This window comes from Rhincodon typus, chromosome 6 (assembly GCF_021869965.1).
Source record: "Rhincodon typus isolate 14 chromosome 6, sRhiTyp1.1, whole genome shotgun sequence".
Taxonomy (NCBI): domain Eukaryota; kingdom Metazoa; phylum Chordata; class Chondrichthyes; order Orectolobiformes; family Rhincodontidae; genus Rhincodon; species Rhincodon typus.
The window spans coordinates 50,756,200-50,766,827 of record NC_063337.1 but is presented as its reverse complement, the minus strand read 5'-3'; the positions used below and the strand labels follow the sequence as shown (position 1 = coordinate 50,766,827).

The following is a 10,628-nucleotide window of genomic DNA, read 5'->3' as shown; positions in this document are numbered from 1 at the left end:
TCTAAACTATAAAAAGGATAATATAGAGTACCAACTAATAGAATACTGTGCCATTGGCTTTGTTAGGATGTGCATAGATTTAAAGAACAAGACTAAGTTAAGGATAATCCCAAGAGATTCCACAAGCATATTAAGAGCAAAAGAGCAATTAGGGAGAGAATAGGCCCCCTTAAAGATCAATCACGTCATCTATATGTGGAACCACAGGCGATGGGAGAGATACCAAATGAGTATTTCACATCAGCATTTACTATGGAGAAAGACATGGAGGCTAGGGAGCTTGGGGAAGTAAATATTGATGTCTTGAAAACAGCATGTTGAGGCCAGCATCCCCTATTCACTCTCAATTACAAGTGCAGCTTAACAGTTTGATCTTTCTAGCAGATCATGTTGTTTAGTACAAGTTAAAGTTACAACTAATGGAAGCCTTCACAACATCTGCTGCCCCTTATTCAATCCTGACAAAGTTTCATGTTAGTGGTGGCACTAGGAATGGATAGCTATGATTCAAACATGGTTAGAACATCGTGTAGCACGATGGAAGGCTACCCTCTACCTCCACTCTTGTGACTGCAGTTAAAATAACATTCACTCAAAAGCTGATGATGAAAACTGAACATAAATTTATGCATTACCCATGCCACTAATGTGCCCTCTGAACATTTTTTCTCTCTCTTCCATTGTGTCTGTGTACAGTCCTGAGGTCTCTAGTAGGGGTGGAGGAAAGCCTGCCCTACATTGGAGTTTTGGACAGGAATCCCTGGGGCTACTTGTGGCTGGAGAGTCTAAGCATCCTATAAGCTTATAAAATATAGCAGATGTAAGCCATTCAGCCTACTACATCTGCTTTACCATTCAAAGAGAACATGGCTGATCTGATAGTCCTCAAGTCCACTTTCCTGCCTTTTCCCCATAACCTTTGACTCCCTTACTGCTTAAAAATGTCTATCTCAGCCTTGAACATACTTAACAACCTCAGCCTCCACAGCCTTCTGTGGTAAAGAATTCCATAGATTCACAAGCCACTGTGAGATGAAATCCTGCCTCAAATCTGTCCGAATTGAGCACCCCTTACTCTGAGATTATGCCCTCTGGTCCTAGACTCTCCCACGAGGGGCAACAACCTGTCAGCATCTACTCTGTCAAGTCCTCTATGAATCTTACATGTTTCAACGAGGTCTCCTCTCATTCTTCTAAACTTCATTGAGTAGAAGCCCAAGTTACTTAACTTCTCCTCATAAGAAAATCCCTCTATACCTAGGATCAACCTAATGATTTCTTCTCTTGCTTGCTTGAGTATGTCCTGCCCAGAAGCAGGTTCAGCCTCCTTGGCTTGAACTTGCACAGGATTAACCATGGCAGTCAAGGTGACAATGGAGGGTCTGGGCACCTCTGCATTGTCCTGAGACAAAAGTTCTCTGGCTAGGTACCTACTGGCAGCATCTTGTCTCCTTGAGAGGAAGGGGCATTTGCAGTAATGTCAAGGTTACTTACACCCCTGTCATTTGACTGATCGCTGTGCATCCATGGCTGGAGTGATAGAGTGCATATATCCATCTCACACCAAGTGTGCTGAATCTGGGTCTCCATGCAGCTGCCAAACTGTACATAGAGGCAGCCTGAAGCTCACCTATCTGTGGTAGCAAAGCACAACAGCATTGGCGGATTCCTTCAATATTTGAGTCAGTTTCCCAAATGTGTCCAACAAACCTGCCTGTTGCACCTGTGTCTGCTTGTAGATTTGAATGAAGGTCTTAATGGCTGACACCACATGGTCCTCTCCTGTCTGGAGTTGAGCAGGTGCCTGACAGTCCTCTGAGTACCAGCTATCTAGGTATTTTGTTCTCAACCAGCTGCAGAGACGTGGCGGTAGTGTGCTCATCAGATTGTGCTCCCAACTGTACTCCAGCTAAAGTACCCACCAACGGGTCAGCAAGCTGGTGGAGGACCCTGAAGATAGCCTTGCCAGTGCTTCCTCTGAGAGATCTGTGGCTTTCTCAGAGTTTGAGGAGGAGATAATGTCCTGAGGGAATGGCCCCTACAGGGCAGTGACTGCATTGATGCCATGGGTGCTGGTAGGAGACAAGAGAAAGAATGAGTTATGAATAAAGTGTCAATGTTTGGGTAGGTTAAAATTACATGCATGATGGCAGTAATGGGAGTGCAGCACAACACTTGACAATGGACCTTACTTGGTTACTGGGACATGTAGGTCTTAGCATCACCATGAGTGGTCATGGTCCTCTCCATTTACAGCAAGGATTTCTTCTCATAAGGAGATGAATGTCAGGCACACTGTTATCTGTCTTGGCTCCTAGAATAAAACAATGGGAGGGATTTGAGTAAGATGCAAGTGCCTGTCATTGCTTTTAATGCTGGCGCAGATGGTATAAATATTGTGCAAAGTGAGTGAGCAGGCAGTGCAGAAGGCAAACAGGACTAGTTGCATGGAGAACAGGTGGTGGGGTGAGAGAGGAATTGAGGGAACATGCTGCATTCATTACAGTACATGAGAATGGTACAGCATTAGCCTTGCTGGGAGGTGGTTGCAACATGGAGTTAGAAGGAGTGTGAATTAGCAGAGTGAAGATGGTAGCACCTACCTTTGCGGAGTACAGAAGATCATCAAATTGGATCATCGATATTGCACTGACTCAGATAGCAACTTCAGACTAGACTGGCAAGGTTTGATGCTGTGATCTGCTCTGGCAGTACAGAGGAAGGAGAACAGCCCTTCTTTCCATCACCTTGTCCACCATCTTGTCCAGGTCTCCGTCAGCAAATCAGGGTGTCAACTTGCCTCTGCTGACATTCTCTAGAGCAATTCTTCCAATACTGCAACCGTGAGGAGCAGTTCCCAGCTGGAAGCAATTGACCTGATGCACACCTGGGGTTTACATATGAAGTGGTGTCAGGAATCGTGGAAGGTCTCAACAATGGTGATTTCTTCTGCTGCTGACGAGCACAAGATAGCATGTGAGTGGCACCACAGTGATGAGGTAAAATTGAGTGAGAAAACTCGCTAGGCCTCACAGAGAGAAGCCCACTAACTCGCTGAAATTGCCACTTAGCCAACTTTTTGCATATGTGTATTTGGGGAGTTTGTTGTGTTTACATTTTAGTTGTGTAAAATACACTTTCATATCTTTTGATTTAAACACATAAAAACCCTATCTTGTGTCTGTTTGTTAAAATCCTCATACTCAAGGGGTTAAAACAATTCTCAAAAACATCTTGGTCAACCCAGTAGTGAGAAAAGGGAAAAATTATCCAACATTTATCCCCATCCAAAGCAGAAGAAAGCGTTCTCGGAGCATTGCTTGTGAGTTGATGGTTAAACTTTTTTATTCATTCATGGATGAAGGTGGCATTTATTGCCTGTAACTAACTGCCAACTTGGCAGTTAAGAGTCAACCACATTGCTGTGGTTCTGGAGTCACATACAGGCCAGACCAAGTAAGGATGGCAGCCTCTTTCCCTAAAGGACATTAGTGAACCAGATAATAGGCAATTTCCTGACAATGGCAATGGATTCACAGTCATCACTAGACTTTTAATTCCAGAATGTTTATTCCACCATCTGCCATGGCAGGATTCAAACCCGAGCCCCCAGAACATTACCTGGACAGAATATTGACAACAGAGATTTTGAATTAGTTGAACTGTTCAGAGAATGGAGGATTGGATGTTAACCAGATACCCACTGTTATAGTCAAGTCTGGAGATGGCATAGGAATGGATAAGCATTTCAGCTGCAGACAGGTATAGATTGAGATGAAAGTAGGCTGTTTTCACCACTGAAATAGTACACTTACATAATACAACATTTCTCTATAGATACAAAAATAATACATTTTGGGAAGAAAAAGTCCTAACAACCAAGAGGTTAAAACATTTCCGTATGTATTTTGTGAACTAGTTTAAAAATATTCATGAAGGACAAATGCTTACGTGAATATTGCTTATTGAGACAAATTTGGTCAAAAGTTTTTGTCTTGCACTTGTCAGGACAATTTGCAACGGTACCAATACAAGGAGGGGGAACCCCATATCATTGCATACAACACGAACGTGTACTGCAATTATTTCTACTCAATAAAATAGGTGACAGCCACTTACTGGTTCATTTCTCAACGTTTGATCAACCAGAGTCAACCTGCCTTGTTTAGAACAAAGCCTGGCAATTAACCTTCAATCATTATAATTGGTGCATTCTCCATGGCTACTCCTCTACTGATCAGAGTCCACTTGGTAATCAATCAACACTCTTCTTTTATGCAGTGCAAATATTTATTTACCCCCTTGGATTGGTATTCTTGTGAGATACACAGATAAGTGCATGACAAAAAACTTTGACAAAATGTGTCTTTTCTTCAGCGATATCCAACTTCTGTACTACCAAATGACTATTTGCTTTTAGACATGGTCCTTGCATTAGGAGCACACTAGAATATCAGAATCATGATGCATGGAAGCTCAAATGCATGTTCTTCAAAGTAGTTAATATAATAAAATCTGTTTTTTGTGATATTACTTTTTAATGTTACATAATGCGTTTATCAGTTGGTTGACATAAACGTTTATAAATAACCGTTGCGGGTAGCTTAATTTATCAGTTGGATGCGTGATGCATGTCTTTCAAGGTTCACCATCTTTCCAAATTTTTTACTGTATTATTCAGCAATTTCCATCAAACCCTAGTCATTGCAGTGGTGAGCTCTCCACCCCAAAAGGAAGAAAGTAAAACTACTGCTCATTCAAGTCATCTGTTTGCCAGGAAGGAATTGAAATTAAGTATACCAAAAGTACCAATATAACCTAGATAATTAATAAAACTGAAAAATAGACACCCCTAAAAATGGATACTGTAACTTTAAATGAGCAGATTTTATTGTCTATTGTATTAAAAGACTTTTCCAATGTTTACACCTAGATTCAACTAAATCAAATAAATCACAGGAAAATTACTTTGCCTGTACTACGGCTGTTATGTGTGTGACAGCAACAATTCAACTTAGTTCTGTAGGAGCACCTGGGGTCAAAAGACATTTACAGTATTACTTTCCAAATCATATGCTGTTTAGCAATTGCCTTCTACCATACTTGTCCTTGGAAATATTTTCACTACACTATTTTGAATGCCTGAAATATTCTTTTGTTGAGTTCCGTGCATTAAACTACTGCTGATCTACTTCTAAAATGCCCAAGATATTGTTATTCTTGTGTTCATTTATTACTGCATACATGCATGTATTAAGCTATTGTTTCAAGCTTTCTTTCACTCCACGTGCCTTCACTGACCTCTGCTGGTGATAGCATTAAAATGTCCAGTGTTTAACAGAAAATCCCAAAGAGAAATGTAAATATTCATTGTACCCCGAATATGCCGTGTACTTGGCTAAGTTAGTTTAACAAAAACTCTGGTTCATCGTAACCAAACAGTTTGAAATCTCCTTGGAAACGAGCATGAAGGCGTTTTATTTCTCGTTTGCCGATTCCGGAAAAATACTGCTCAACCTTGGTTCTGTTGTATGCTGTAATACCTGGTGGAATTGGGGGATAGGATACCAAGTTACTCATTCCTGCTTTCTTTAAAATGTACGGAGCATCCTTTTCCAGTGTTTCATGATGTCCTATGATATTATACTTGATTTCACAAGGTGCACAAAGCTCTACATATGTAGCCCAGTGAATAATGGGTTCTCCTATTTTAACATCAAGCCACTTATGGTTAGGATCACCTAAATAGCGAATAAAATCATCAAATTGTAGTCCTTTAGTCTCAGTGCGATTTCTTCTATACTTCTGAATAATAGCTGGTGCAATGTTATGTCTGTACCATGGTTCAAATCGAGGATTCTTTAGAAATTTGTCTTTGAATGCAGAAATAAGTCTTTCAAAGGGATCTCTAACAATGAAGAATTTGAAGTATGTCTTCAATCTGAAAGAAATCAAAAATGAAAGACCATGATCATGTTAGTGTGATTTGGTACTCATTTGAAAATGTTCTAAGAAAAAAATGAACATCAAAACTGAGTGATCCAGTAAGCAAAGTATTGTATTTATGTTCAATAAATAAAACTCAAATAGATAACGTAATCAGAATAAACTTTGTGTGGAAACATTATCAAATTAAATTTATTTCAACCTTTTTGTTATTTCTGGTTCACTGTATGATGACAAACGAGGTAGGCCATTCCTCTCATGATTATGGATCAAAGGTTCAGGAATGTCTTTAATTGATTTAAATTCTCCTGTAAAATAAAAAGATGTTAAGTACAGTACTTACATGTTCCAAAATCAAGTACTTCAGACAGAAATAGACCATTAGGTCCAATAGGTCCACATCTGTGTTTATTCTTCACCAAGGCCTCCTCCACCCTTATTTATTTATTTAATGCCATCAACACATCTTGCTTTCTGCCTCATGTGTTTATCTATCCACCCCTTAAATGCATCTTTGCTATTTACCTCAAGTGCTCCTACAGAACTAAGTTGTAAAGTAAGGCAAGGACATGGAGGGATTCAGAAATAAATTTGTTGTATCGGTTTACAGAATGCCAATGGAGGTAAATAGAAACAGTAACGATGCATAAATAGGACTTAGCGTAGAACAAAATTTGGGGATTTTAATATTGGATTAGCTAGATGTAATAAAGAGTGCCGATGAGCATTATAAATGACTGATCTCCACAGTCATTAGGGAAGGTGTGAAAGTAGAGGTGGATGATCATATTAATTTTGCCATGGTCACATGGATTTGAGCCACATGCAATTAAACCTTGAGCACCACCTTTTATGTTCCAGTTGACTGCGCTATGTTTTAGTGCTATTCATCCAGAAGGATGACATGAGCTAGAAAAAAGCCCTAGCCAACTCTTTTTGATGTGTACAGTGCAAGGCTATGAATAACACTCAGCACCAGTCGATGCCCATTGTGAGAAACAGGTTTGGTCAAACTTTGACTGGAGCTCCCATAGTTAACTCTGAGTAGCACAGGTTGGATGTGAAGGCATGGAACTGTTGACAGATAAAACAGGGTAGTAACTAATAAAAGCAGTTTTAGAATCGCCAACTGTATTTAAAAGGTTGATAAACCGCCAGGACTGGAGAGGATACTGTGAAAAGTAAGAGAAGAAATAATAAGGCACTGGCCATAATTTTATAATTCTCTTTAGATAATGAGGTGGAGGTGTTGATGTTGGACTGGGGTGGACAAGGTCAGAAATCACACAACTCCGGGTTATGGTCTTTATCTTTAGATAATGTAATATGGAACTGTAAATTCTACTAAAGGACACTTGTCCAAAGAAAAGTGCAAGGATAAAACAGCAACTGCTTGCCAGTTAATTTAACTCAGCAATGGGAAAGCTTTAAAAAATAATATAGGACAAAATTGATATTCACTTGAACTAATGTGGATTCATTAAGACAACATGGCTAAGAGTAAATAGTGTTTCACTAACTTGATTGAGATTTTTAATGAGGTCATAGTAATAACAATTATAACTTGATGAGAGTAATGCAGTTGATGGTATATACATGAACTTCCAAAAGGCGTTTCATACAGTGCCACATAATAGCTTGCAAACAAATCTGAAGCCCATGCAATTAAAGTGACAGCATGGATCCAAACTTGGCTGATTGACAGGAAATGTACAGTAATGGTGAATGATTGCTTCTCACGTTGGAGGAAGCTATCCTGTGGAGGTCCTCATGGGCCTATACCAGGACCACTGCTGTTCTTGATCTCTATCAAGGACAGAGACTTGGATGCAAAGGGCACAATTTCATAATTTCCAGATTACACAAAACTTTGAAAATGTGTGGGCTGCAAGATTGGTACTGACAGACTTCAAGAGGACACAGCTAAACTAGTAGAATTGGTAGGCACGTTGCAAATTAAAATTAATACAAAGTGTGAAATTCTTCAAAATAAAATTTTGGAAATTCTATATGGCAAATGGTTTCAAATACTGTAAAATGTACCTCGTAAATATGTTATCCTGCACTTTACATTATCCATCAGATAGCTTCATAAGTAGGAAGAAAACAGCTAAGTGACATACTCAGCAACATAACACTTTTACCACAAACAAAAACAAATTGCTGGAAAATCCCAACAGGTCTGGCAGCATCTTTGGACAGAAATCAGAGTTAACATTTTGGGTCCAGTGATCCTTCTTCACAACAGAACAGCAGTTTTACCATCCAAATGAATCTCTTGAACAATGTTAGGAGTGTAAGGGCATTCTTAAGAGAGATCAGGAAGGCAAAGAGAGGGTATGAGTTAGCCTTGGCAACTAAGGTTAAGGATAATCCAAAGAGATTCTACAAGTACATTAAAAGCAAGAGAACAACTAGAGAGAGGGTAGGGTCTGTTAAAGATCAATGAGGTCATTTTTGTGTTGAACCTCAGGAGATGGAAAAGTTATTAAATGAATATTTCACATCAGTTTTTACTGTGGAGAAAGAAGTGGAGGCTAGAGAATTTGGAGAAATAAATATTGATGTTTTGAAAAGAGTTCACACTACAGAAGCAGAAGTGCCAGAGGTCTTAGAAAATATAAAGGTGGATAAATCTCTGGGACCTGATCTAGTGTATCCCAGGACTTTGTGGGAAGTTAGAGACAAAATAACAGGTCCCCTTGCAGAAATGTTTATATCATCTATAAATACGGGTGAGGTGCCAAATGACTGGAGAGTGGCTAATGTTGTGCTTGTGTTTAAGAAGGGATGTAAGGAGAAGCCAGGGAACTATTGACCAGAGTCTGACTTCGGTGGGGGACAAGTTGTTGGACGTGATTTTGAAAGATAGGATTTATATGCATTTGGAGAGGCAACGAATGATTAGGGACAGCCAGCATGGTTTTGTGCCAGGGAAATCGTGTCTCACAAAACTGATTGAGTTTTTCGAGGAACATTGATGAGAGGAGAGCAGTAGCCATTGTTTACTTGGACTTTAGTAAAGCCTTTGACAAGGATCTGCATGGTAGACTACTTAGTAAAGTTAGATCACATAGGATTCAGGATGAGCTTGCCAACTGGATACCAAATTGGCTTAACAGCAGGAAACAGAGTGTTTCTGATGAAGGGTCTAGACCCGAAACGTCAGCCTTCCTGCTCCTATGATGCTGCTTGGCCTGCTGTGTTCATCCAGCTCTACACCTTGTTGTCTCAGATTCTCCAGCATCTGCAGTTCCTACTACCTGTGATGGTGGAGGGTTGTTTTTCAGGCTGGAAGCCTGTGACCAGCAGTGTTCCACAGGGATCAGTGCTGGGTCCACTTTTGTTTCTCATTTACATAAATGATTTTGATGAGAATATAAAAAGCATGGTTAGTAAATTTGTGGATGACACCAAGATTGGTGGCACAGTAGACAGTGAAGAAGGTTATTTAAGATTACAAAGAAATCTCTTGATCAAATGGGGTCAATGGACTGAAGAATGGCAGATGGAGTTTAATTTGGATTAATACAAGACTTTGCTTTTGTTTGTTTCACCAAAATGCAAGATTTATTCAGTTAAAAGTAAGGCCTTGGATAGTGTTAAAGAACAGAGAGACCTAGGGGTTCAGGTATGTAATTCTTTGAGGTTTGCATCACATATAGATCGGATGGTCAAGAAGGTGTTTAATATGTTTGCTTTGTTAGCCTTTGAGTATAGAGGCTCGGATGTTATGTTGAGGTTGTACACGACGTTGGTGAGGCCTCTTCTAGAGTACTGTGTCTAGTTCTGGTCTCTCTTTATAGGAAGGATATTACTCAATTGGAGAGGGTTCAGAAAAGAGTTACCACGATATTGCCAGGAATGGAGGGTTTGAGTTATAAGGAAAGGCTGGATAGGCTGGGGATTTTTTGTTGGAACGTAGGTGGCCTTTTAGAGGTTTATAAAATAATAGATAAGGTGAATGGCAGGTGTCTTTTCCCTAGGTTGAGGGATTTCAAAACTTGGGGACATATTTTTAAGGTGAGAGGGGAAAGATTTAAAAAAGACATGAGGGACATTTTTTTTATACAGAGGGTGGTTTGCTGTGTGGAATGAACTTCCAGAGGAAGTGGTAGATGTGGGTACAGTTGCAACGTTTAAAAGGTATTTAGATAAGTACATGAATAAGAAATGGTTGGAGGGATATGGGCCAAGCGCAGGCAGGTGGGACAAGTTTAGTTTGGGATTATGGTTGGCATGGACTGGTTGGACCAAAGGGTCTGTTTCTCTGCAGTTGGTCTCTATTAACATTTTCGTTGCAAGGACAAAGAGACACAAAAAAAAATCCTCAAAAGGGTGCAGAAACAGATACCTGGTGGTACACGGACACAAATTGTTTAAGGTGACAGAGCAGGTTGAGAATGTACTTAATGAAGTATAACAAATCCTGGGCTTTACAACTGAATACAAAAGCAAGGAAGTTATGATGAAACAATTTTGTCTCAACAGGAATATTGTGTATAAAGTCTGGTTAAAATGGTTTTGGGGATAATGAAGGCTTATACAATGTGCGAAGCAGATTAATGAAATTCGTGTTCTAGGAGTGAGGGACATCCATAGCATGGGAATATTGGGGATTGTTCTCCTTGCAGAAGAGAAACTTGAGGAGAGATTTTAATGGGCCAGTCAAACTCTTAATA

The 10,628-nt window shown here is 39.8% G+C and overlaps 1 protein-coding gene across 2 annotated transcripts in view; it reads right to left on the bottom strand.

The window, feature by feature from the left end:
* Positions 1-3,551: 3,551 nt before the first annotated feature.
* The window catches only part of chst10 (carbohydrate sulfotransferase 10), a 47,142-nt gene continuing 40,065 nt past the window's right edge, over positions 3,552-10,628 (bottom strand). For both annotated transcript variants that reach the window (XM_048597993.1, XM_048597992.1), the window contains 2 exons: positions 6,149-6,254; positions 3,552-5,941 (listed from right to left, as the gene is read on the bottom strand). In XM_048597993.1, the coding sequence (XP_048453950.1) occupies positions 5,404-5,941; positions 6,149-6,254 (644 nt within the window). In that variant the 3' untranslated portion in view covers positions 3,552-5,403. The remainder of the gene's footprint in view (positions 5,942-6,148; positions 6,255-10,628) is intronic.